This window comes from Heteronotia binoei, chromosome 1, assembly GCF_032191835.1.
Source record: "Heteronotia binoei isolate CCM8104 ecotype False Entrance Well chromosome 1, APGP_CSIRO_Hbin_v1, whole genome shotgun sequence".
NCBI lineage: Eukaryota > Metazoa > Chordata > Lepidosauria > Squamata > Gekkonidae > Heteronotia > Heteronotia binoei.
Window position 1 is genome coordinate 255868300 of NC_083223.1, and position 27693 is coordinate 255895992.

At 46.8% G+C, this 27693-nt stretch overlaps 1 protein-coding gene across 1 annotated transcript in view; it reads right to left on the reverse strand.

Annotated features, from left to right (window-relative positions):
• Positions 1-27693, reverse strand: part of IQGAP3 (IQ motif containing GTPase activating protein 3) — a 75093-nt gene that overhangs the window by 18178 nt on the left and 29222 nt on the right. Inside the window, exons 14-28 of the mRNA XM_060253765.1 lie at positions 24204-24328; positions 20492-20655; positions 19032-19122; positions 18560-18727; positions 15456-15598; positions 14304-14474; positions 11670-11753; positions 11484-11555; positions 10093-10162; positions 9795-10003; positions 7216-7368; positions 4636-4799; positions 2731-2955; positions 1170-1310; positions 922-1006 (exon numbers count right to left, since the gene is read on the reverse strand). Of these exons, the coding sequence (XP_060109748.1) occupies positions 922-1006; positions 1170-1310; positions 2731-2955; positions 4636-4799; positions 7216-7368; positions 9795-10003; positions 10093-10162; positions 11484-11555; positions 11670-11753; positions 14304-14474; positions 15456-15598; positions 18560-18727; positions 19032-19122; positions 20492-20655; positions 24204-24328 (2065 nt within the window). The remainder of the gene's footprint in view (positions 1-921; positions 1007-1169; positions 1311-2730; positions 2956-4635; positions 4800-7215; positions 7369-9794; positions 10004-10092; positions 10163-11483; positions 11556-11669; positions 11754-14303; positions 14475-15455; positions 15599-18559; positions 18728-19031; positions 19123-20491; positions 20656-24203; positions 24329-27693) is intronic.

Sequence of the window (27693 nt, forward strand, 5' to 3'; positions counted from 1 at the left end):
TTTCAAAATGCTAGGCAGGGCGGAAAAAAGCACAACACTGAATCCCCCTTGCCCCTAGTATATAACACTCTGTGTGTATAAAAGACAAGATTTTCTAGTTCAGCTTCTCCCCAACATGTCAGTTTTCTAGGAGGATTCTTCCCTGTCAAAAAATGCAGGAGCATTCAAAAATGCCATTCCACCCAGTGATGGCTCACAGTTCAGAAAATGTTGCACCACTGCTGTGTATGTAGACCAGACCTTAACATAGCATGGCAGAAAAACAAAAAGCAGCCCTCTCAAAACTTCTGTATTAGCTTGGGCTGACTTCACTTAAACCTAAGACCGTTCCACTCAGAGGCAGCTCTGCTGTCAAGGAGACGGAGACCACTTACCTCAAGGCAACAGATTTTGAGAATAATTACATGGTGAAACTGCCAATTATTTCATTAAACATTATAATTAGGACTGCCAACAGGCCTGGGGAAAAGTGTCCTGCCCCTTTAATGGAGGTCTAAGGTGATGTTATTTACCAGGTGATATTTACCTCAGCAACATGAAACACTTCAACTGCCCATTTCCACACATCAAATCTCTGCTAAAGAGCCAGGATACTTCTCTCCAGGCCATTTGGCATTCCTAATTATTTTTACAAGGGAAGGCAAATCTTGAATTTCTTGCCCCTTTACCATCATGGTTTCTACCTGCCCCTCAGCATTTTGTCAAGCATCTATTTTCCTCAATTCATCTTCAGCAGTATCTAATGACTAGCAAGCACCACAGCATTTCAGACTTCAGACACAAAGGACTGCCTTGCCTCTGGGAAAGCTGGGGCCAACAGAAAACAAAATGGCCACCAGTGGAAACCATTTTAAGTTAAATTCCAGTTTCTCTCCCTTCACCCCTTGAGTTGATGCCCGTATCTCCTGGCAACACACTCACCTTGTAAATATCCTCCTCAGGAGCATCTGGAAACTTCTCGATTAAAGACTCTTTCAAGACTTTGGCCATGTAACGCATCCCATAACTAACCAGAAGAGAGAAAGTTACCAAGTTGCAAAGTCAAGATGAGCAAGTATTCAATGTGTGAGCAGGGAGATGAAAGGAGCAGTTTTGCAACCCTTTGTTATCATCACCAATGATTCAAAATCAACTAGTATAAAATCAAGCAATGCTGATGATTAACGTACGGAATTTTGTCCACAGAAGTCATGATGGCCGAGAGGAACTTGTCTGCCACTGCCAGTAGATTGCGGATGGAGATGTCCAGCCTCCTCTGGACCTCAGGGTGGCTAAGGGCTTGTTCAGGGCTAACATCGTATGGAAGGTTGCTATGGGGGGAGACAAAGAGAAACACATTCCAGGCACCACCCAAACCAGAGTGGAGTTGCGATGGCCTCCCTGTCCAAAGACTCTCCCCTCCCTGTCTTCAACTGCCTCCCTGTTGCGATGACAGCAGTCTGGATTTTCAACCCAGGGAGCTTTTCTTCAGACTGACCCTTGTCCTGACTGGGTCACTCCCAAAGAAGCACAGCAACAAAGCAAAGCCTTTTGGGGGGTGGCCCCTAACTCATTATTAGCCTTATTTCTTGGAAAAAGCAACAGGGGACACAGAGAGAACCTTGGCCTAATAAAAGACTAGCTTGTGAACTTGGAGTTGAGAGTATAGATTAGAAAGGCCTTAAATAAAAATAGCACACAACAAATCTACACTTCAAAGGTCTGCAAGAGATATGTTTTTATTAGAAGTGTGCAGAGCTCTACATACACACTTCTGGGGTTAGGGTTACCAACTTTTAAATGTTTTCCTCTAGTGGTCCCTTTAATATCTGCTTGATTGGTAAGCAATTATTTGGTGATGGTACTTCATGCCATGAAAAGCCTTGACCCCCCCCCCCCCCAGTCCAGTTAGGTTCACCTTCATGGCTGCCACAAGAGATTATGCAAGGCATCAGAGCAACAGTGGCTCCTCCTCTGGGCCTCTCTCCCTTCATCTGCCTCTTGTGAACAGCTCACTCAAGCTAGCCTCACTCCCTGTTCACTTTGCACACCCCTCCTTACTCATGAAGGCCCTCACTCAGGAGCAGGCCCTTGCTCTCAGGATGGCTATCGTCATAGCTACCAGCTGAGGGGATGTTTACATTCACAGTGCTGGTCTCATTGTTCTCTTGTCCTCTCACATAGTCTCTTCCCCACTACCCCCACAGCAGAGTAACTATTTCCCTCCATTCTCAGCCTCTCACCTCCTTCACCCCTCCCTCCTCCTGATTTGTTCATCCCTCACATTCTTATTCCATGTTTCCTTCAAGGAATTCAGTGTGGAGGATTTCAGTGGGGGTTATCCTATTGTTTCCCTCAAAAAAACCCAACAACCCTGTGACATATGTTAAGCTAAAAAAGAATAAGAAGACTCAAGGTCACCTGAGTTTCATGGTGTGGGGGGCAGGGAGGGGGCTTTGAACTAGTCTCCCTGTCCCAAGTCCCACACTCCACCAAAACGGCTCTGATTACATGGAACCTGCACCTATATCCAAGGGCTTTGGCAAGGCAGGAAAAGCCTGCCCCCTGAGTCCCCTTCACACAAATATTCTTTATCTTCTGTAACTGGAATATATTTGAAAACATTTCCACTGGGGAAAATAGCATCTTATGTTTGTTAACGAAGAGTTGCCTAATCATTTTGTTTTTTGTAATTTGAAATAAAAGTTCAATAGCAAAAGGGGGGGGGGAAAGGTGATGATCCGCCCTGACCTTTTTTTCCCAGTCTGAGACTCCGTTTGGTTGACCCAGCCTTTGTAGATATCCACGGGGCTGGTGCGGATGCTGAGAGTTTTGTTCTGCAGAACCTCCTGCACGGGCCCCCCCAGGATCTGGCGCAAGGCATTCTGTCCGTGGGCATTCCGATAAAAGCTCACCACCAAGCGGATCACCATTGGATTCCCCGTTAGGATGTCACGGATTCGGTCGACTTTTGACCTGGAAAGCGGGCACCAGAAAATAGGATATTAGTGGTGCAGAAGAGCCACAAAGAGAGAAGAGAGTGCTCAGGTGTGCAAGGTTTTGGTGAACAAAACTATTTCACAGAATGTATATCCCGCCCTTCTGCTTTTGCAAGGCCCACCAATGTGGTTAACAAGTAGATGGTGGTGGAAAGTGCCATCGAGTCACAAGCAACTTATGGCGGCCCAATAGGGTTTTAAAGGCCAGAGACATTCAGAGGTGGTTTGCCATTGTTTGCCTCTGTAGCCACCCTTGGTAGTCTTCTATCCAAGTACTAACTAGGAGGAGGAGAAGAAGATATTGGATTTATATCCCACCCTATACTCTGAATCTCAGTCTCAGAGCAGTCACAATCTCCTTTACCTTCCTCCCCCCACACACACAACAGACACCCTGTGAGGTAGGTGGGGCTGAGAGAGCTCTTACAGAAGCTGCCCTTTCAAGGACAACTCCTATGAAAGCTATGGCTGACCCAAGGCCATTCCAGCAGGTTCAAGTGGAGGAGTGGGGAATCAAACCCGGTTCTCCCAGATAAGAGTCCGCGCACTTAACCACTACACCAAACTGGCTCTCAACCCTGCTTAGCTTCTGAGATTGGACTAGCCTGGGCTATATAGGTCAGGGGCTAACAGATTAAAACATACATAATAAAATCACATTTTAAAACTATCTTTCCCAGCCATCTATAGCAGAAAGCTATTTCAGGTATTGCAAGTTTTACACTCAAAGAACCTTGGGGATATCTTAAAGAGTAGCATGAGCCCTGTTATATCGCGGGCAGCTGTGAATTTGTTGACATTCCCTTCTTCTACACTAGAGTTATTTAACATGATCCCTTAAGATAAAAAGGCTTTGCTTTACTTTCATTTTTCATTCACTGGCTGTGGCCTAGCAGGGCCCAGGCCAGGCCTTGCTTCTGTTCAAATAAAGTTCTGTTCTGTTGGTATTGGGTGTCATGGAGTTACTATGAAGCACTGTGAGATAACACTGAAATATGTCTACCTGTGGGGTTATCAAAGGCATTGAGTAATAATTCAAACTGGCACAATCTCCACCCCCAAATTAAAATCTCAGAGGATGTAAGAAGGATGGATGACCTAGCCTTCCCACAGTACCACCTCCTCGATAATTTCCCATGTCTCAGATTTAGGTACGCCTCCTGCAAAGATTAGAGGACCGATTTGTTCAGAGACACAACAGGCAGTCTCTTAAGTCGATCGCTCGGCAGCATCTCTGAAGTGGAAGTTTCTGAATACACCAGTGCAGCAGAACCACTTTTCCCCGGCACGAGCAGGTATGGAAACAATCAAGGATAGAGCACAGAATCATGCAGAGATGCAATGGACATCCTCCTCTGGGTGCTCCGGTGGGGAGGGCGGGATATAAATCCAATAAATCAAATCAAATACCCTGGGTCTGCAACTCTTTAAATTAACTGTTCTTTAAAATGATCTGTCATGATGTGCCAGTACACATGCATCTTGCCACACGGAATATGGGGATTTCTGCAGCAAAGAACACAGCAGGGATTTATGCCTCCCCACCACTGCCATCCCATGAAGTTTCTATAAAAAGGAAACTGTCACCCTGCCAGAGCCACAGTGAGCAGGACGAGAAAGGCCTCAGTGAACCTTTGGCCGGAAAACAGAGACTTACTTGATCTCCTCCTGCAAGGCACTTCTGAAGAGCTGGAGCAGGAGGTAGGCCTCTCTGGCATTGGAGGCATAATTGAAGAGCGTAAAGACCACCGACTCCATGAACTTGGTGGACTTGTTCTGGGGCATCTGCATGATCAGCCTGGCCAAATACAGCGGGTGGGTCTGAAGGGGACAGAGCAAGGGGACAGAGACAGACAGGAACTTATTCATATACCAACATCTGTTTAGGATTAAGAACATAAGAGAAGCCATGTTGAATCAGGTCAATGACTCATCCAGTCCAACACTCTTTGTCACACAGTGGCCAAAAAACCAGGCACCATCAGGAGGTCCATCAGTGGGGCCAGGACACTAGAAGCTCTCCCACTGTTGACCCCTAAGCATCGAGAATACAGAGCATTACTTGCCCCAGACAGAGAGTTCCAACAATACCCTGTGGCTAATAGCCACTGATGGACCTCTGCTCCATATGTTTACCCAATCTCCTCTTGAAGCTGTCTATGCTTGCAGCTGCCATCACCTCCTGTGGCAGTGAATTCCATGTGTTAATCACCCTTTGGGTGAAGACATTTCTGACTGCTCACAAAAACGCAAAGCATTCTGCCTGCCCAAGTACCACAGTGGGTAACAGATTGCAGGAATAATGGGCCCTCCAGGTCCTCACCAAATGGGACAGATTCCCAGAAGAATTCTCAGCTTCTGTCGCAAGAGCAGAGCACACAGTGCTTGCTCCCAGCTAGGACAGCTGAGTCTGCATGGCAGCACAGAGTCGCCAATGTACACACAAACCAATGATGGTGACAGCAGGAATTGCACAGACTGAGGACTGGATCCCATGGGTCCATTCTGCTAACGGCAGTGGCTTTCCCTGGGCACATGAAACCTGTTGCTGATGCAAAAAGCTCTTCCACTGGCAAAAGAATCTCCTTCGTTAGGGGAACTAGATCTGGATCCATTAGCACCTCTCAGACCAACAAGATTTTTGGGGTATAAGCTTTCAAGAGTCAAGGCTCCCTTTGTCAGGCTGTTGAAAGCTTCTACCCCAGATATCTTGATGGCCTCAAAGGTGCTATTCAACCCGAATCTTGTTCTTCTACTGCAGACTAACATGGCTACCCAACTGAATGTTGTTAGGGGACACGTCTCTGAACTGCCACATCCATATGAAATCAGTCTTTTGAATCCCAGTGCCAGGAGGCCACCTCAGGGGAAGGCTTCGGCCTCTATGCTCCACTGTTGACTTTCCAGAGGAACTGGTTTGGCCATTGTGTGAGACAGGAGGCTGGACTAGATGGATCACTGGTCAAAGGGCTCTTCTTGAGTTCTTAAGAAGGGGCTGTCATCAGTAGAGCAGCTCCACAGAAATTAATAATGATGTCTATTCACTCCACACATTATATGATTAAAAATTCCAAGGCTTATATTGTTGTATGCACTGGAAAGCCAAGGCCAACATCATGAATTAACTAGGTACAGTTTGAGAACCACTACTGAGTCATAAGAACATAAGAGAAGCCATATTGGATCAAGCCAATGGCTCATCCAGTCCAATACTGTCACCCAGTGGCCAAAAAACCCAGGTGTCATCAGGAGGTCCACTAGTGGGGCCAGGACACTAGAAGCCCTCCCACTGTTGCCCTACCCAGGCACCGAAAAGACAGTGCATCACTTCACCCAGAGAGTTCCATCAATACCTTGCAGCTAATAGCCACTGATGGACCTCAGATCTGTACGTTTATCCATTCTCCTCTTGAAGCTATGTTTGTCTATGTTTGTAGCTGCCATCACCTCCTGTGGCAGTGAATTCCATGTGATAAAAGTACTTCCTTTTATCCGTTCTAACTTGACTGATGGAGCAGCAGGTCACCACCGTGCAGGAGGTGGGCTAATGCCATGGAGGGGAAGGAACATGCCAAACTGGGAAAGGAAGTTCAGCAGCAGGTTGTGATTCACCTCTGCATAAAGTTCAAGATGGCCATGAAATGCATCCTGAAGGTCAACAAGGCTATCTGTTTATAAATGCTGTGAATGGAAAACAGAAACTTGCTCAGTGTTAACAGATGAAATTCTAGAGTTGGGGGGAGGGGGGGTGTCGCATGGATCTCTTTAGCATGTGGGTCCCAAAAAAAGAACAAGTGGGTCCCACTTCAAAATGTTTGATAGATTAAGATGGGTAGCCAGGTTAGTCTGCCTGGAGCAGTAGAAAAGAGCAAGAGTCCAGTAGCACCTTGAAGACTAACACAGATTTTCTTAGTCTTTAAGGTGCCAGTTTGATGTAGTGGCTAAGTGCGTGGACTCTTATCTAGGAGAAATGGATTTGATTCCCCACTCCTCCACCTGCTTGGGTCAGCCATAGCTATTGCAGGAGTTGTCCTTGAAAGGGCAGCTGCTGTGAGAGCCCTCTCAGCCCCACCTATCTCACAGGGTGTCTGTTGTGGGGGAAGAAGATATAGGAGATTGTAAACCGCTCCGAGTCCCTGATTCAGAGAGAAGGGCAGGGTATAAATCTGCAGCCTTCTTCTTCTTAAGGTGCTTCTTGATTCTTGCCATGTAGGGATCTGAAAAAATGTCAGCTGACCTGCAACTGGTAGAAGAGGTGCTGGTATGCCTCCAGGGTCTCCCGCTTCTCCTTGCTGAGCGACTTCAGCCCTTTTTGCTTGTCCAGGCCCATCAAATCTGAGAGTTGCTCTTTGTTTTTCCGGGTCAGCTTCTTGCAGTGAGAGACCACTTCCTGCCAGGGAAGAAAAGAATTACAAATCCATCAAGACTTCTCTGTCTCGCACACATTTCTCTATCAAGGCTGTGCTGTATATGCAAGAGCTTGCAGGTAGCCACACAGGCCCAAAGCAAAAGCCAATTGTGTCAGCCATGTAATGCTTTTGATTAGGACCAGAACTCAGAAGATAAGAGCACAAAGTTGTAAGCCAAAGAGATATAGCGGTTTGGTTGTCAGAACTTGGAACAGGGGAGAGGACTGTGGCTCAGTGGTGAATCCTCTTGCTGGGCATGCAGAAGGTCCCCAGTTCAGTTCCTGGTCCCCTCCGTTTAAAAGGATCTGGCAGTAAGTGATGTGAAAGACCTCTGCCCAATACCCCAGAAAGTCACTGCCAGTAAGTAGATAATACTGACCTTGATGGACCAATGGTCTGATTCAGTATAAGGGAGCCCTGAAGTTCAAATTCTAAGCCTTTACAAAGATAATGGAGTGAAACTTGGGTTAAGGCCTTGCAACATTAAGTCAGCCCTAAGATATGGTAATGCTGTCTTACACAGACACCAGCTAAAGAATGGGCTGTTTTTAAATGGGCTATTTCTTGGTGTCGCCAGCTCTATATACAACTACCTGGTGGATGAACATGTCAAGCATCTGATGAAGTGAGCAAAAATGAGCAGTTTTCACAAGGGAGGGTAGCAAGTGGTGGAGTACCACAGGGCTCAGTTCTAGGTCCAGTGCTTTTTAATTTGTTCATCAATTATCTGGAGTTGGGAGTAAGCAGTGAAATGTCTATGTTTGCAGATGACACTAAGTTGTTCAGGTGAGAACCAGAGAGGATTGTGAGGCACTCCAGAGGGATCTTTCAAGGCTGGGCAAACAGGAGTCATCATGGCAAATGAGGTTCAACATGGGCAAGTGCAAAGTAATGTACCTACAAATATTTGCTGATGTGGTCTGAACTGGCAATAATTGACCAGGAGAGAGATCTTGGAGTGATGGTAGATAACTCAAGATCTTGGTCACAACAGTGTGAGGGCTTCTAGTGTCCTGGCTCCACTGATGGACCTCCTGATGGCACCTGGGGGTTTTTTGGCCACTGTGTGACACAGAGTGTTGGACTGGATGGGCCACTGGCCTGATCCAACATGATTTCTCTTATGCTCTTATGTTAACTCACTGAAGACGTTGACTCTGTGTTCAACTGCAATAAAAAAGGCAAATGCTATGCTGGGGGTTATTAGGAAGGGGGCTCAAAACAAATCAGTCAATATTACAAAGCCCCTGTATAAACTATGGTGCGGTCTCATTTGGAATACTATCTGCAGTTCTGGTCAACGCTCCTCAAAAAAGATATTATAGCATTGGAAAAAGTGTAGAAAAAGACAATTAAAATAATTAATCCTCTTAGCTGAAGAAAGATTAGAGAGGTTAGGACTCTTTAAGCTTGCAGAAATGATGACTGAGAGGTAACATGACAGAGGTTTACAAAATTATGCATGTGATAGAGAAGGTAGAGAAAGAAGTACTTTTCTCCCTTTCTCACAATACAAGAACTCGTGGGGATTCAATGAAATTAATGAGCAGCAGGTTTAGAATACATAAAAGAAAGTACTTTATCCAAAGACGTGGAATTCACTGCAGCAGGAAGTGGTGGCATCTACAAGCATAGACAGCTTTAAGAGAGGATTAGATATCAGCCACAAGATGGAACTGCCAGATCCTTTAACTGGAGGTGACCAGGGATTGAACTAGGGACCTGTCTGGGGCAGGGATGCTCTGTATTCTTGGTGCTTGGGGGGGCCACAGTGGAAGGGCTTCTAGTGTTCTGGCCCCGCTGATGGACCTCCTGATGGCACCTGGGTTTTGGCCACTGTGTGACACAAGAGTGTTGGACTAGATGGGCCACAGGACTGATCCAACATGGCTTCTCTTGTTCTTATGTAAAAGCTTATGCTGAAATAACTTTGGTTAGTCTTTAAGGTGCTGCTAGTCTCCTGTCTTATTTTGCTGTCTCCAAACAGTGGACCATTTGTGTGCAGCCACTCACAGAGACTGCGTCTGTCGCCACCAATCTACAGAGTTCTATTTCCTAGTGCGTCAATTTTCCCACCCTAGTGCCCAGAAGCATACAGAACCCCAACGTGTTCATTGAATTCTCAGACTTGCATAGATATCACCTCCATAAAACTGATTCTTTGACGTTCTTGAGCAAGATCGACCTGTGTTGATCTTGCTCAAGATCTCATTCAATTTTTCTCCAGGCCAGTTTGGCCAGAGGTCCTGGAGGTTTCTTGCCATCTTCTGGGCATGGAACAGAGGTCACGAGGTGTGTGTGTGGGGAAGGTATTAATGAATTTCCTGTATTGTGCAGAAGATTGGACTAGATGACCCTGGAGGTTCCTTCCAACTCTATCATTTGTGTCCCCGCAGATCCACCTGACCTGGAGGGTGATCCTGTTCTTAACCAACAATCCGATCTTGATATCCATGAGATTGAGGTCACTCTCCAGCTGCTGGTTGGAACGGATCCCCCTCACTACGTTCTCTTGGAGGTCCAGGAGCTCTATCTCCTCCCAATAGTCACGCTGGCTCTGTTCCAGCAGGTGGGCAAAGCGCCGGACGATGCTGAGCGGCGGGTTCTGGCTGCGCACTGGAAAAAAGGAGCAAACAGCAAAGAGATCGAACTACTGCAGAAGTTCTTCATCTAACAAACGATCATAGAAAACTACAGGTACTTACCCAGCATCCTGTAATCCCCTCGAGCCTTATTAGCTCGGACAAACGTCTGGATTTTTATTATAGCTTTAACCTGCAAAAGGCAGATAGAAAAAGGGGGAGAATGATGGGAAACGCTGGAAAGATTTGAACACATCGCAGAAAGCCTCCATAATCAGATTACAGTGGGTGCCGCATGGAACCAGGCAGAAAACTGGACTGCAAATAAGAAGCTGCCAAGAAAGTGCTTGCTTTCTTCCTAACACTAGTCTGGCATTTTAAACCATTTAATACATCAGCTGAAAGCTAATTGCACATGGTGTCATCTCAGTTTTCAAAGATGCTTTTTGAGGATACCAAAGAAAACAAACCCCAAGGCCAACAAACCAAAGAAACCTCAACATGTATTTTTATAAGGGGAGACCTGCTTTAACATTCTATTTTCACTGTCAGTAAAACATGGTGGAAGCAGCATCCACAGCCCAAAGTGGCACAAGCTGACCAGAACTTGGAAATCAAGCAGGGTTGGCCACAGTCAGCACTTGAAGGGGGGACCCCCAAGGAAGTCCAGGGCTGCTACGCAGAGGGAGGCCAGGCCAAACCACCTCGGTCCCTCTCTTGCCTTGAAAACCCCATGCGGGGTCGCTATCGATCTGTTGCAACTTGGCAACGCTTCGTTATTAATTATAAAACAGAGCGGCGGCCAAAATGGCTTTTTCAAAAGAGAGAGAGAATTGGATAAAGTCATGGGGTTTAGAACTAGCGATGCCTTTCAGCCACCGTAATCGAAGGTGGAATTTCCATTTGCAGGAGCAGTATACCTCAGATAGTCAAATATTAGGATCAAACAGTGCAGGACAGCAGCCTTCATGACTTGCTTGAGGGTTTTCAAGAGGTACCTGGTCGGAGTTAGGGATGCTGAACTAGACATACAATATACAGCACCAAAGGGGAAAGTAGGAACTTTAAATTAAGGCTTCTCTGTCCCTTAATCTTTGGTGTATCTCCACACCCATTTTCCATCCAGCTAAACTGAACTCAACTAATTCTACATCACATCCTATATTTATGTTAAGTCTCTATAAACCACAGACTAAGGTTTCTTCAGCATGCTCTGAAATGTCCTCGCCCCTGCCCTTTCAATTTTTAAATATTAAACATTAAACCCAAGGGTTCCCCAACATGTGTCATTTCAATGACAGAAAGATGGGATACCTTCTCTCAAAAACACAACCTGCAAAGATGGCCCACCCCCAAATCCCAGCAACCAGGAGGCAATCGACAAGGGAAGGCCGTTGCCTCCATGCTCAGTTTCTGGGTATCTCAGAGGCATCTGGTTTCAAAACAGGACCAGACAGACCTTTGACCCTATTCAGTGATGCAATCTGACAGGTCTACGCATGAAAAATACTCACGTTTCTCCTGAAGTACTGCAGCCGTTCTAGATACCTTTTCCGCGTGTGCCACATCCGTACCCAAGATTGTAGCTGAAAAAGGTGAAAATGGGTGAGACAAGATGTATTTCTGCTACTGGATCATGAGATATCAATGGAACAACCACCTCAAGGCAACCACACAAAAAAAATCACTTAAAGGCCTACCCTTATTACAGCATCCACATTCTCCCTCAAATACTGCAGTCTTTCCAGGTAGCTCCTCCGCTGTCGGTATCCACGCCAGTAAGCCTGCAAGCACAGAGCAGAGGAACTGGTGTGGCCTACGGGCTTTAAAAGGCAGTTGTGGGAACCCAGGTTCAAATCTTGCCTCTGCTTTATCTCAAGTCAGGGCATGTCTAGCCTTTACAGTCTCCTCCAGGGAGTTGCAGGTCCCACTTTTTAATTCCTGTCCTTCTTCCAAGGAGCTCAGAGTGCCTTGTATATTTCTCCTTTCCTCTGCTTTATTCTTACGACAGCCCCTGTGAGGAGGTTAGGCCGAGAGAGAGAGTAACTGGCCCGAAGTTACCCGGTGAGCTTTGGAGCTGGATAGAGATTCAAACCCAGAACTCCCAAGTCCTAGTTCAACCACCACACAAAGCAAAAAAGTGTTTTTAGAATCACAGAATCAGAAGGGACCTCAATTGTCATCTAGTCCAACCCCCTGCACAATGCAGGGAATTCACAAATACCTCTCCCTAAATTCACAGGATCTTCATTGCTGTCAGATGGCCATCTAGCCTCTGTTTAAAAACCTCCAAGGAAGGAGGTCTAGGTCTATTATCTGAAGGCACATGTGTGGGTCAGACTTGGGACCCTCTCCATACAAAATATGCACTCTGCCACTGAACTATAACCTCTGTCATAAAATTTTACATTTATACAGTGTGTTAGCACATTCATCACACTTCATATGCATTATCACATGCATAGACAGTTTGGTGTAGTGGTTAAGTGTGCGGACTCTTATCTGGGAGAACCGCGTTTGATTCCCCACTCCTCCACTTGCACCTGCTGGAATGGCCTTGGGTCAGCCATAGCTCTGGCAGAGGTTGTCCTTGAAAGCGCAGCTGCTGTGAGAGCCCTCTCAGCCCCACCCACCTCACAGGGTGTCTGTTGTGGGGAAGGAAGATAAAGGCGATTGTGAGCCGCTCTGAGACTCTAAGATTCGGAGTGGAGGGCGGGATATAAATCCAATATCATCTTCCTCTTCTTCTTCTTGTAAAGCCTTAAAATAGCCTCATGAGGTAGGTGCTGGAGGAGAGTTTTACAGATACTGTGGACCTCCAAAAAAGCAAGAATGTTCTAGAGAAAATCATGCCTGAAATCTCCCTAGAAGCTAAAATGACTGAACTGAGGTTATTGTACTTTGGCCATATTGCGAGAAGACAAGACACACTGGAAAAGGCAATAATGCTGGGAAAAGTTGAAGGCAGCAGGGAAAAAAGAGGACAACTCAACATGAGATGGAACAAAGTTGGAATCCAATAGCAGCTTTAAGATCAACGTTTTATTCAGGATGTAAGTTCATGTGTGCTAAAAGCACACTTCATCAGACAATAGTTTGGGAAGGAATTAGCAGTCCTACATATAGAGAGAGTGGGCAGTGAATTAGTATGCAAAATAGTGGAAATGTTTTTAGCAGATTAAAAGAATAAGGATCTGGTAATTGTCAGTTTGGGTTGACTTGGCAGAAAAAACAGCAAAGGCAATAAACGTCAGAATTGGAGATTGATATTTATATGTTATTAGATGTCTTAATTGTTAAGGGTAATAATAATAATAATAATAATATTTAATTTATATCCCGCCCTCCCCGCTGAAGCCAGGAGTCTATTGTAATGTTGCACTGTTCTCTAAAGCATGGGTTAAAATAACATTCTTCTGTAGAGTGAAGCTGGAGTCTATTCAAATATTAATACAAAAATACATTAGACTACAATAGATGTACACTTTTCAAATATGGGTTAACATCCTATTCTAAGAGTAGTTCTGTCAGAGAGATTTCTACTCTGTTATACTGCATAATATCACAGACATTGTCCTGGTACACTGTTCTAAAAGAGAAATATATCAGAATACATTGTTGGCCTTAATCTTTGTGGACCTTAAAGGTGCTACTGGACTCCAACTTTGTTCCATCTCACGGCTGCCCACCTGGATCTCTGTGTTCTAACACGGCTGCCCAACTGGATCTACCAACATGAGATGGGTTGACTCAACCAAGGGAGCCACAGCCCTCCCTTTGCAAGACCTGAGCAAGGCTGTGAACAATAGGACGCTAGGGAGGTCATTAATTCATAGGATTGCAGTAAGTCAGAAGTGACTTGGTGGCATTTAATTCACATACATAAGGTAGGCCAGTATTAACATCCATCTGTTGCACATGGGAATCTGAGAGCCACTTTGGTGTAGTGGCTAAGTGTGTGGACTCTTATCTGAGAGAACTGGGTTTGATCCCCCACTCCCCCACATGCACCTGCTGATGTGACCTTGGGTCAGCCACAAGTTCTCTCAAAGCTGTTCTGCTCAAGGGCAGTTCTGGAGAGCTCTCTCAACACCCCCTACCTCAAAGGGTGTCTGTTGTGGGGAGGGGAAGGGGAAGGAGATTGTAAACTGCTCTGAGACTCCTTCAGGTAGTGACAGGCGGGGTATAAATCCAATCTCTTCTTCTCTTATAGAAAGGGGCTTGCCTCAGTCCCACCTAAGGAAATCAGGGCCAAGGCAAAATTCAAACTGAGGTCTTCATCTCAGCACAAGGGAGTTGGTGGTGGAGATGGGTGAGTCAGAACCGCCTCCTACCTGAATTTTAACAGCAGCCGGGACCTGTGTTGACAAAAGGTGCCAGCATGTTGCAAAGTCCTGCCGGACGAGGAAGCCCCTCATGCGTGCCTGCAGCTGAATGACCAATTCGACGTTCAATTTCCAGAGGCGTTCCCGATCATGGGCAGCTGTCACTCTGGTGATTGCAAACTGCAGTAAAGAGACAAGTTGGGTCAAGAGGAGGGATAGTCTGAACCAAAGGGTGGAAAGAAATGGACCGTGATCTCAGTTCTTTAGCTGCACACCAATGACATCAATTGCAAGAACAGCCCTTAACATTTTATTATTTATTCTCTATTTATTCCTCTCTTTAAATCAGTTCCCCAAACCAAACCAGCCAGTAGCTTGGAGAATGCAGTTAGTTACTTTCTTTCTACCTCTCCCATTTGTTTCCTTCTTCTCTTGTGGCCCTCAAACATCTGATTTTTATTCTATGTGGCCCTTACGTTAATTCAAGTTTGGCCATCTCTAACCTAGATCTTTATGTGTTTAAACAGCTTCTAACCAGCTTTTTTCTCAGACTTGTGAGACTACCAAATTAAGCAATAAATATCCATAAACTAAAACTGCCCCTGAGAATGCCTCAGAATGGAGACTGGCAGTTGGCACCTATCAGCAGGACAGAATATCCAGGAGGCATCTTTGAGAAGGACACAGAGGGGTGTGTGGATTCCTATTAGGAGAGACGGGTCCTTCAGATTGAGCTAAAGTCAGATGTTTCTGGTCTCACGTGCTGAAAACGCACCCAGGTTGTTAGAAGCTTCTATCAAAGTTCTACTGTCCATTATAATCAAAGCACACTTCAGATTGGAGTTTGCATCAGACAGAGATAACCATAATATCTGCTGAACGATAATTATCCCCTGCCTTCCAAGAACGATGTGGACCAGCTATGAAGCAAACGGACAAGTTAAGAATTTAAATTATTTCCTAGGATGTCAATGGACTCACGAAAGATACTGCTAGCTATGGAATTCACTAGGCTTCTTTAAAGATCATTTTCACGACAAACATTCATTCTCCAAGTTGATTAATGCCTGCAAATACAATTTCAAATATGTAACTATTGTTTTAAAAAATTCGTGCATTCCAAACCAAAATACAGGCCAATGCTGGAAGTAGAGGGCACACCTGGATTTCCTCCCGGCTGAGATGTGTTGTATTAAGGACACAAGGACGTGGCTGATCCCACACACCTTCAAACGTCTGCAGGCTGAAGTAATATTCTGCTCCATCCTTCAGTTTGTGTTGGACCCAAGGGCCTTTTGCATTCCCTGCATGTCAAATAAAATTAAAAACAGAGTATTATGTGGATGACAGCCAATGCACTGGCTATGTTCTTTCAGCACAGTGGAGGATTTTGCCTGCCACACAGTCTCCTTTATCACTGCTCTGGGGAGAGATTTCTCCCTGAATTGTTGGTAGAGATGTGATAAATCTGGGATTTTTAAAAAAAAATTAGGAAAACCCCAGCTTTCCCCATTTTTCCCTAAGGATTTTTGGGGGTACACTAAAAAAAAAAAACCTCTTAGGAAATATTTTTAGAATGCTTCTTAAGGAAGAGTTGTTCACACTTAAAATGCATAGAATGAAAAAGTCTGAAGACCTTTTCAATTTTTCAAAAATAAAACCCAAACAAATGAACAAAGAAACATTCCCTTTTTTCAGTGAGAAAAACCTTGTCTTTCACAGCATTTCACTCATTCCAAATGTACAGCACAAACAAGTATAGAAAATTATATGTACTGAGTGAGGCAGAAATTCTTTTAGGGTTGGTTCTCTTATGAAATTGGCCATAAAGGGTCCAAGCTATCAAGCACTTAGGCTGAGAGCTAGCTACTAGAAAAGTAGGTTAAAGGTAAGTTATCTGAGGGCAATCTCAGCCTTGTATAGATTGATTTGGCAGCATAACTGTTGATGTTAAGAGATATAAGAAGGACCAGACAGAGTAAAGATAACTGGTCCATTGGCAGAGGGTGGATGGCCAGCTGTTGATGCAGCTGGTGGTTCTGGAATGTAGATGACGCATATTTATTAGATAAGATAAAGATAGTGATACCAGTTTCCAGGGGAAAACTCTTTATAAACCCTGAAATTTTGAGCAGAAGTTGCTGATCTGCACTAGAGACAGGAGACTGTCTCTATGTTGGTCATGCAAAAAATGGGACTTGGGACTTTTACTCTAACCGAGAAAATGTAGACAAACAGGGTGAAGTCCCTGGAATAGGGACTTAGACTTGTCATAGAATTACGTAATACTTTCTAACCGTATTCTGAAATTGTTCTAATGTTATTTAATTGCTTTGCCTTTCGACCTATATTTTAAGCCTTCTGTCTAAAGGAGAAGCTAGGAGTCTAATAAAGTTTATCTGTGTAGCCTGGAAACCTAATTTGTTCATATGTATGAGTTTCTGAAAACTACAGGTTGTTTGGGTTACTGAGGGTAAAGAAAGAGGTCCACAGGGAGCTTCAGCTAGGTGAACATATGAACATATGAAGCTGCCTTCTACTGAATCAGACCTTTGGTCCATCAAAGTCAGTATTGTCTTCTCAGACTGGCAGCGGCTCTCCAGGGTCTCAAGCTGAGGTTTTTCACACCTCTTTGCCTGGACCCTTTTTTGGAGATGCCAGGGATTGAACCTGGGACCTTCTGCTTCCCAAGCAGATGCTCTGCCACTGAGCCACTGTCCCTCCCCAACTCCAAGGTGATCAACTCCAAGCTTCACTCTGTATTTCCTGGCTTTGGTAGGGAGAACATATGAGCATTTGTATCCAAATTAGACACCTTAGACATCATCCAAAGTCAGAGTGGTAAAACTAACTTGTGTTAGTGCAACAGCCCAAATATGTGCCACACCACTAACCATGGTTAGTTAAGGGTATGCCTAACCAGGGTCTGAACCATGGTTTCAAGAGGGATCATTAACATTTAACTGTGATTTTGCATGATGCATGAATCCAGATATTTTGCCATACTCTTGGCTTGTTCCCTATTGGTGCCCATACACATTCCTCCAGACCACGGAGTAGCCAGACCGCAGAGAAGCCTGGCCAGAGTAGCTCAAAACCTCTCTCGCCTTTCATGGGCTCTTGCTAGTCAAGTATACCTTTGACTGAAGAACGGTACACTCCTTCTATCTGGGATGGTCATCCTCTTTCACTGAGCACGCAACTTCGGGAGGGACACACATGGAGCGGTGAGGGAGGTAGGGGAAACTTGCCTTGCCAGTCAAATCAGCCAAATCAACCCTGGCGATCAATGGGGTGACAGATGTCGCAGGGCAATCTGGCTGCGACATCTGTCACCCCATTGATCACCAGGGTTGATTCAGCTGATCTGGCTGGCTAGGCAAGTTTCCCCTACCTCCCTCACCGCTCCCTGTGTGTCCCTCCCGAAGCTGCGCGCTCAGTGGAAGAAGACAACCATACCAGATAGAAGTGTACCATTCTTCAGTCAAGGGTATAGTCAAGTAAAATCACCCTTTCTCCTTCTTCCACTGACTCAAGCCACAAGCAAGAGAGGAAGAAAGATGATTTTACTCAATTCTCCAACATTATTGCTGTCCCCCTCAAACACCACACATTTTGCTCTTAAAATTCTTCCAGTCCTCAGAGAGTTGAGACAAACAGCAGACTACTAGAGGAAGGGGAAGAAGAAGTATTGGATTTATACCGTCTTTCACTTGCAGCCCCAGAGCAGCTTACAATCTCCTTCCCTTCCTCTCCCCACAACAGACGCACTGTGAGGTAGGTGGGATTGAGAGACTTCTTTCCAGAACTTGAGAGAACAGCTCTGAGAAAACTGTGATTGACCAAAGGTTACCCAGCAACTGCATGTGGAGGAGTGGAGGATCAAACCCCATTCTCCTGATTAGAGTCTGCCCCTTTTAACCACTACACCAAACTGGTTCTCAAGGAAACAGGTGTTCTGCCAACTCCTTCTGCCAGACACAATCTGATGACTAATATTTTATTTATTTTTTATATCCCATTTTTCTCCCCATTTCAGACTCAAAGCAACTTTTAAAACTTCATTCTCCCTTTTTAAATTTTCTCACAACAGCCCTGCGAGGTAGGCTGGGCTAAGAGTTTGTGCTGGCCCCAAGTCACCCAGCAAGCTTCTGTGATAGAAGTGGGGATTCGAACCAGGATCGCTCAAGGTTCCTAGCCTGCCACTCTGCCCACTACACCACACTATCTCACTAGGACACTCCTCTGCCCCCATCCACTTTTACCTGGTGGTTTCCTAGCAGCCATGACAGCACTAAGCTGCGCCTGATAAGCGCTAGCGCACTCCATCACCACGCCACACAGAGACACATCTGGATTGCACAGGACCCTGACCGTCTGCGTCGCGTTTCCTTCTTTTATGGCCTGATTAATAGCAGCGATGCCCAGAGCCACTGCAGAAGAGAAGAAGGGGGAAAAGAGTTAGAGAAGGCAAAACAAAGGACGCGTTGAAAAGAGGGAATGGGGATCTTGTTTTCTGGCCTGGAGGACACATCAAAACCTCTCTTACACGTATGAAAGCCTACCTTTAGATTCATTAGGTCTAGCCACTTGCTGAGAAGTCTACCTCAGTCTCCTTGCAAATCTGCTTCCTACCCTGCCTTTCAGACATCCCGAAAGGGCTGAATCAGAAACCAGCAACACCTTCCAAGCATGTAGCTCAGAATTAAACCAGAAAAGCCAAGATGGTGCTCGTACTTCTCTTTGCCACTTCTGAATCCTGGTTGGCTTTGGAGACCCCCTCCTGAATCTCTTCCCACCACAGCATGGCTCCAGCATCTCCGCTTGCCTAGGACAGAAGAGATTAAAAGGATTTCAGAATCCCACCATGGATGAAACCGGCACTGGGAAGCTGGCCAGTCAGCAGCTACTCTTGTAGAAAGCAAGGCAGTTCAGTAGCTAAATGTAAAGGTCCATCAGTGGCTATTAGCCACAGCTTATCTTTGGAACTCTCTGTCTGGGGCAGTGATGCTCTGTATTCTTGGTGCACGGGGGGGGGGGGGGCACACTGGAAGGGTTTCTAGTGTCCTGGCCCCACTGATGGACCTCCAGATGGCACCTGGTTTTTGGCCACTGTGTGACACAGATGGTGCGGTCTCATTTGGAGTACTGTGTGCAGTTCTGGTCGCCGCACCTCAAAAAAGATATTATAGCATTGGACAAAGTCCAGAAAAGGGCAACTAGAATGATTAAAGGGTTGGAACACTTTCCCTATGAAGAAAGGTTGAAACGCTTGGGACTCTTTAGCTTGGAGAAACGTCGACTGCGGGGTGACATGATAGAAGTTTACAAGATAATGCATGGGATGGAGAAAGTAGAGAAAGAAGTACTTTTCTCCCTTTCTCACAATACAAGAACTCGTGGGCATTCGATGAAATTGCTGAGCAGACAGGTTAAAAAGGATAAAAGGAAGTACTTCACCCAAAGGGTGATTAACATGTGGAATTCACTGCCACAGGAGGTGGTGGCGGCCACAAGCATAGCCACCTTCAAGAGGGGTTTAGATAAAAATATGGAGCAGAGGTCCATCAGTGGCTATAGCCACAGTGTGTGTGTGTGTATAATTTTTTTTGGCCATTGTGTGACACAGAGTGTTGGACTGGATGGGCCATTGGCCTGATCCAGCATGGCTTCTCTTATGTTCTTATGTTCACACATATTCATATAAAAGTACAAAAATCCCCCCTCCCCCAAAAAGTTGACAATACTGAGGCAGCTGGGCCAAAGATCCAACTCCATATAGAGGCAGGTTCACAAAACGCTGGTTTGGGAACTACAGGTCCACTGTCCCACATAATACACATGTATATCTCACCACCCACTTCTGGCCTGTCCTAATTAACAAGAGTTCACTTTGTTTCCTCAGGACATGGAGAAATGGTTGCTATGGAGATGCGATCTTAAACGCTTCTTGGCCCAGGCTAGGCCAATTGCATCAGCTCTCCAAACTAAGCAGGGTCGGCCCTGGTTAGTATTTAGATGGGAAGTCACTAAGGAAGTCCAGGGTCGTTACACAGAGGAAGGCAAGAGCAAACCACCTCTGAACATCTCTTGCCTCAAGAACCCTATTAGATGGTTCTGATACAGCTGTGACTTTGGCGGGCACTTCCCACCAAAATGCTCCAGCCCAAACATCACCCTCCTCCTCTCCTTCCTACCTGTGCTTTTTGCTTCCGCACTTGGGTCAGAACATCACGGTACCGCCTAGCATTTGGGAGCATCACATCACACAGGCCAGCAGTCGGCAGCAACAGAGCAGTGAGTGTTTTTTCCGGGCTACCCTGGTCCAGTGCCTCATTGATCAGTCGGACAGCGAGGACTTCTGACAAGAGAGAGAAGGCAGGAAGAGGAGCTCCACAAAGAGAGGGGCAGTCAAAACCAAACTGCAAGGGTCTGCTAACATCCAACGCATTCTGTCAGTCAGCAAGAGGTTTAGTAAGTCCCTGGTGGGCCACCATATAAGAACATAAGAACATAAGAGAAGCCATGTTGGATCAGGCCAACGGCCCATCAAGTCCAACACTCTGTGTCACACAGTGGCAAAAAATTTTATATACACACATACACTGTGGCTAATAGCCACTGATGGACCTGTGCTCCATATTTTTATCTAAACCAGAATTGCTGCAGGGCCTGGAAAACTTACTGTCACAGTTCAGTTTGCACTTGATTTTCCCAGATGGTGTGGCCTAATATGCTAAGGAGTGTGTGACCTAATATGCTAATATTAGGGGATGTGGTCTAATATGCTACTGAGTTCCTGCTGGGCTTTTTCTACAAAAAGCCCTGGACCCATGCATTTGCCTAGGGCGGCAGGTCAGGGGTGTGTGTGTGTGTGTGTGTGCATGCGCGCACGTGCCAGATTAGGCTCTCCCCACATGACTTCAAATAGAAAAACAATTATTTGCATTAATTTTGCTGGCCTGAATCATTCTCCCTCAGCGGAGCACTGTTTTTTAAGTCGATAATTTTGATGGCCCGCGAATGATGATATAAATCTCCATATGGCCCTTGGCAGAAAAAAGGTTCACCACTCCTACTGTAACCACTACACCACACTGGCTCCGTCAATCTATCTGTCCATGGAGACCAAGCTGACCATGTGAACTAACCTTTGGACTCCCGCCTCCTCAGTTTTGCATCTTTATGTCCTTCCTGCATACTCTGTTGGCACCTAATTTCTAATAGGGGCTGTGTTTTCAGCAGACCAAGTGCTGAAGGGCTCTTTTTAATCTCTTCTTCCCCAGTATAGTTCATGAAAGCTTATTGCTAGGCACAGGGCTGCCAGTTTTAAACAGGTCCTTCCATTTCAGATTAAGGTGATGTGAAAAGGACCACTAAATCATAGAATCATAGAGTTGGAAGGGACCTAAGAACATAAGAGAAGCCATGTTGGATCAGGCCAATGGCCCATCCAGTCCAACACTCTGTGTCACACAGTGGCCAAAAAAAAAATTATACACACACACACACACTGTGGCTAAGAGCCACTGATGGACCTCTGCTCCATATTTTTATCTAACCCCCTCTTGAAGCTGGCTATGCTTGTAGCCGCCACCACCTCCTGTGGCAGTGAATGCCCCATGTTAATCACCCTTTGGGTGAAGAAGTACTTCCTTTTATCCGTTCTAACCCGACTGCTCAGCACTTTCATCGAATGCCCACGAGTTCTTGTATTGTGAGAAAGGGAGAAAAGTACTTCTCCCTCTAGGGTCATCTAGTCCAACCCCCTGCACAATGCAGGAAACTCACAAACATCTCCTCCCTAAATTCACAGGATCTTCATTGTGGTCAGATGGCCATCTAGCCTCTGTTTAGAAACCTCCAAGGAAGGAGAGCCCACCACCTCCTGAGTAAGCCTGTTCCACTAAGGAACCGCTCTAACGGTCAGGAAGTTCTTCCTAATATTGAGCCAGAAACTCTTTTGATTTTATTTCAACCCATAGGTTCTGGTCCTACCTTCTGGGGCCACAGAAAGCAATTCCACACCATCCTCTATATGACAGCTGATGTTATTTTCATACTAGGCAATGTTATTTTCATTCATGTCACAAAAAGTTTCAAACTGCCCATTTCTGTGTTCTATGAAAGGGACAGAATGGTTTTCTCCTGACCTGTTGGCAGCCCTAGCAAGACCTGAACCGGGGTCTTTGTGATTAAGAACTCAGTCTCTTGGTGACTACGCAGCACTCCAGGCCACCACTTGCCTGATTCTACTTTACATCTAGCCCAGACCATCAGACCATCTAGCCCAATCTTGTCAGATCTTGGAAACTAGGCAGGGTCAGCGCTGGTTAGTACTTGGATGGGAGACCCCCAAGGAAGTCCTGGGGTTGTTACACAGAGAGGGGCAATGGCAAAGCACTTCTGTTTGTCTTGTGCCTTGAAAACCCAACAGGGTTGCCATAATTCGGCTGCAACCTGATGGCACTTTCCACTGCCATGTTATATACAAAGTCAAAGGGTTTCGGTAACAAGATGACTAAAGAGGCCTCCCAATGTCACCTCAGGTCCACTAGAGGCTCCCTTTTAGGGGATGAGACTATTTCATGTTGTGCTACTGTGGTTTGGAACCAGCAAGAGAAAGCATCAAGGGAAGGCCTTGGCCTCTGTGCTGTCTGTTGGCCCTCCGGGAGTAGCTGATGGGCCACTGTGTGAAACACGATGTCGGACCAGATGGACCACTGTTCTGATTCAGCAGGGCTCTTCTTAAGCTGGTTCTGCCTGCTCCAAAGGCCAGTGCGAGAGAAAATAGCAGGCATGCAAAGAGGTCTTGGAAAAGAAGAGATTTATTGATTTATAATGTTTCAACCTTGCCCATCTCTGCAAGTGATTCACAAAGTTACTTGGACAATTTATTAGGGACTGTGGTCCCTATTACTATTCAGGGATGGAATTCTAGCAGGAGCTCCTTTGCATATTAGGCCCCACACCCCTGATGTAGCCAATCCTCCAAGAGTTTACAAGGCTCTTTCTTGTTAGCTCCAGGAGGATTGGCTACATCAGGGGGTGGGGCCTAATATGCAAAGGAGCTCCTGCTAGAATTCCATCCCTGCTACTATTTATAGTTTGTTGTTGAGGTGGCTCCCATTTTGTAATTTGGCATTATTTAATGTGTCATGTTAACACTTTGCTTCTATTTTTTTTCCTTTCCTTTTCTTTTCCTTTTCTGGTTAGTTCTACTACCCAAATCCTATTTTCATTGTTTACTAAAAATGTCCCACCTTGTTGATTGTATTGACTCACTTTCACACGCACTAAATAATGCACTTGCAATTGGATTTTATTATGTGAATGGCAAAATCCACTTGCAAACAGTCACTGAAAAGGATTGAAATTGCAGTATTTAGCATGTGTGAAAGCATAATCTGCCTTGAGTCCCACTGAAAAAGGCAGACTATAAATAAGGTAAATAAGTGGCCTCAAGGTGGCTTAGCACACAATGCTTTAAAAATGCATTATATAACCATTAAATATTAATATTTAATTGAAGAAGAAGAAGAAGAAGAAGAAGATATTGGATTTATATCCCGCCCTCCACTCCGAAGAGTCTCAGAGCGGCTCACAATCTCCTTTACCTTCCTCCCCCACAACAAACACCCTGTGAGGTGGGTGGGGCTGGAGACGACTCTCACAGCAGCTGCCCTTTCAAGGACAACCTCTGCCAGAGCTATGGCTGACCCAAGGCCATGCTAGCAGGTGCAAGTGGAGGAGTGGGGAATCAAACCCGGTTCTCCCAGATAAGAGTCCGCACACTTAACCACTACACCAAACTGGTTACACATCACCAATATCAGTAGCACCACACAGGCTGACTGCAGTGTCAGGAAGCCAAGCCCCAAAGATTTGTGAACCGTTTTGACAACTTACTGTTGTTTTCCTCTTGGACCAAGACATTAACGTCGTTCACGGAAGCCTGGATGCCATTCCAGCTCAGGAACTCATTCTTTCCATTTCTACAGCGACGCTTCCGTTTCAGTAAGTCATCAAAATAACTGTGGAATGTAAAAACATCTGTCTTATTCCAGCAGCCTTCACCCAGGTTTGGATATAGGGCTTTTTTTTGTAGCAGGAACTCCTTTGCATATTAGGCTACACCCCACTGATGTACCCAATCCTCCAAGAGCTTGCAAGGCTCTTCTTACAGGGCCTACTGTAAGCTTTTGGAGTATTGGCTACATCAGGAGTGTGTGGTCTAATATGCAAAGGAGTTCCTGCTACAAAAAAAGCCCTGGTCATACCTATAACCATTATGTTTTAGTTTATAATATTACACTTATGCCTATAACCATGTATAACCATATATATGTATAATTACTATATTTGGTAGCCTTAGACATGACAGCATTAATCCCATTGTAGTGTAATATGGTGTGGAAGACTGGGGCCTCTGGAAAGCGAAAGTATCTGTGAGAACTCTTATCACTTCTCTGTAGTTACGGAGACATGCAACTATGGAGATATCTACCTTGGGGAGAGTGGCCTTGGCTGAGAAAACATCAAAGACCAGGAATCAAACTTCAAATGGGAGGTTCAAGCGGGAGAATGTATGGCTATCACATTATATCTATAAATATATCTATCTATATATCTTGTGGATCAAAAACTGGCTAATTAAGTTTCGTTCCAAATCAGTTCTGGCAAGACATCAATCTTGTCCACTCTTTATATGTATTTGCTTTGCTGTGTCAGAACTTGTATCTTTGCTGCTGGTCCTCTATAATGTGACCAATGCTGTATGGTAGTTTTATTGTGGCTTAGAGCTGTATTGTTACTGAACCAAACTGACTCCATGTTGTAACCTCTGCTTAACCCAGAGTGCCTGAACAGTAATTAACCTTGCCCCACTGGTATCCAAAATATTTGGGGCTGTAGAATGAATTATGTCTTGTCTCTGCACATTCTCACACTGGGACCCTTTGAAGCCGAACAGCATGGCCTTCGGAGTAGGGAGGCATCCTCTCTACTGATAGTGATGGTGAGAAGACAGCTGCGCCCTACAATGTGAATTGTGGCTTTGTGAGATGTTTGCTTTACGTGTATAAAATCAAGCTGATGCTGGCTCTCGCCATTACTGTTATCTTGCCTTTTCCAGCACCTAGTTCTCTTCAATAAAATCCTAGCTTTGCAACTGAGTATGGGATCCGTTTGAAGTTCTTGAGTTCTGACATTATAACAGTAATCCCATTGTTCGTGGCTTATCTGTACTGGAGGCTTGGCTCGATGGCGGCAAAAGTACCAGACGACGGAGAGCCCACCACCCCATCGGAGGACCCGCCGCTCGACCCAAACGTGACGGGGGTCCGACGCAAAATTAAGGTTCCAGCGCCCTTCTCAGTCGACGCCGCTTTCCCGGCCCCGCGAACCTGGAGCCCGCGGAAGTCCACGGCAGCAATCGACGCCGCGGAGCAGCGGTACCGAAGCATGTTGGGCGAAGGAGGGGCAGGAGACGACGACGAGGGCCAGGCGGAGGGCACGGAGCCCCGAGGGGGGGAAGACCCGATCCGGACCCTCCGCAACGAATTATTCGATTGGGTGCGGGAAATCCACGGCGATGTGCACCGTTCCCGCGTGACGATGGCCGAGGAGATGCAGCAGAACCTGGGCGCTATCCACGACCAGCTCCGCACTTTGCAAACCGCGGTCCTGGGGATACCGTATGGAGTGTTGCCACTGGGGCAACCGCCTGTCGCCCCGCCGGCCCCCGCCCCGCAAGCTCCGGCTGCCCCGGCGCCGCCGGCCCCAGCAGCCCCGGCACCTCCGGCTCCGCCGGCTCCGGCCGCCCCGGCACCGCCGGCGCCACCCGCACCAGGGGCCCCGGCCGCCCCGGCGCCGCCTGCACCACCCGTCCCGATCCCGCCGGCCCTACCGGGCCCAGCACCGCCACCTGGGGCGCCGCGAGCGCCAGGAGGGGCCGAGGGACGGGGAAGAGAGTTGAAGATTACGTTCGATGGGAATCCGGAGGACGTGGAATACTTTACTATTCAGTGCGACACGTTTTTCACCCACTGGGGTGCCGACTACCCTACCGAGGCCAGCCGAGTGTACCACATCGCGTCCCGACTGAGAGGGGCGGCCCGCAAGTGGTATGTGGGGCTTTTCATGGGGAGAAAGCCCGAATTAGCTACCGTGGCAGGGTTCCTGCACGCGATGCTCCGCCAGTATGGAGATCCCTTACGGGAGGAGAAGGCGGTCGCTGCCCTTCAACGCATCGAACAGGGCAACCGCTCCACCCGCGAGTACGCCACCGAATTCCTGGGGTACTGTGCGGCAGCGAGGGGATGGAACGAGGTCATGAAATACACCGCGTTCATCAATGGGTTGAATCCGAGCATCCTCGACCGCTGTTACAGTCAGGGAAGGCCCGACACGCTGGTCGGCTGGATCCAACTGGCCGGGGAGGTGGAGACCAACCTCCAACACGTGGGGATGAGGAGACAGCAACTAGCGAGGAAGGGAGCCAAACACACCCCAACTAAATCCGAAGGGAAGAAGGCTCCGACGACCTCCACCCCGTCTCCCGCCCGCAAGTGCTTTCAATGCGGGGACCCAAATCATCTTGCTGCTAACTGCCCTGGGAAAGCGGGATCCACACCACCCACGGCGCGGCCAACCACCCCGGGCCCGAAGAAGAAGAAGAGCAGCCGATCGAAGGAGCCCAGTCGGGGCTCCGTCGCCACTTCCTTGGCGACTGACGAGGATTTTACCACCAGCCTGGCGGCAGTCGAAGAATCGACCGAGGAGTCGGACGATACCGAGTCGGCGGGAAACGACAGCGACCTGCTTTAATGGGTGCCGCAAAGCAGGTCCAACAACAGCCGGCACTCCTCACGGTGAGAGCAACTGGGGGTTTACTTTTTATGGCCGTTACCCTCCTTAACCCGAACCTAAAGAGATTCATGCACGCCCGAGCGCTAATCGACTCAGGGTGTAACAGGGACTTGATCACCCCCCGCCTAGTTGAGGCGCTGGGATTAGCCACTTCGCCCCTGCCACAACCGATGCAGTTCCAGCAAATGGACGGGGGGCCCATGAGAGGGGAACCATGTGTTTTAGAAACTCAGGCGGTCCCGGTAGGGACCGAGGAGCATTGGGGAATTGAGACTTTCGTAATCGCCCCCTCCTGCTCTTTCGACGTGGTAGTAGGCTCAGCTTGGCTCGCCCGCCACCAACCCGACATAAGGTGGGAGGAACAGATCGTCCGGTTCCCGGATTGGAGGTGCGAGCATCACCACTGGCGCCCCGAGTGGGGGCCGCACGCTCCCCCCCAAAACATGCGAGCGTGCCTCACACTCGAAGAAGTCGCCTCCATCCCCAAGGAGTACCGAGACTTAAAGCTGGCATTTAGCGAAAAGGAAGC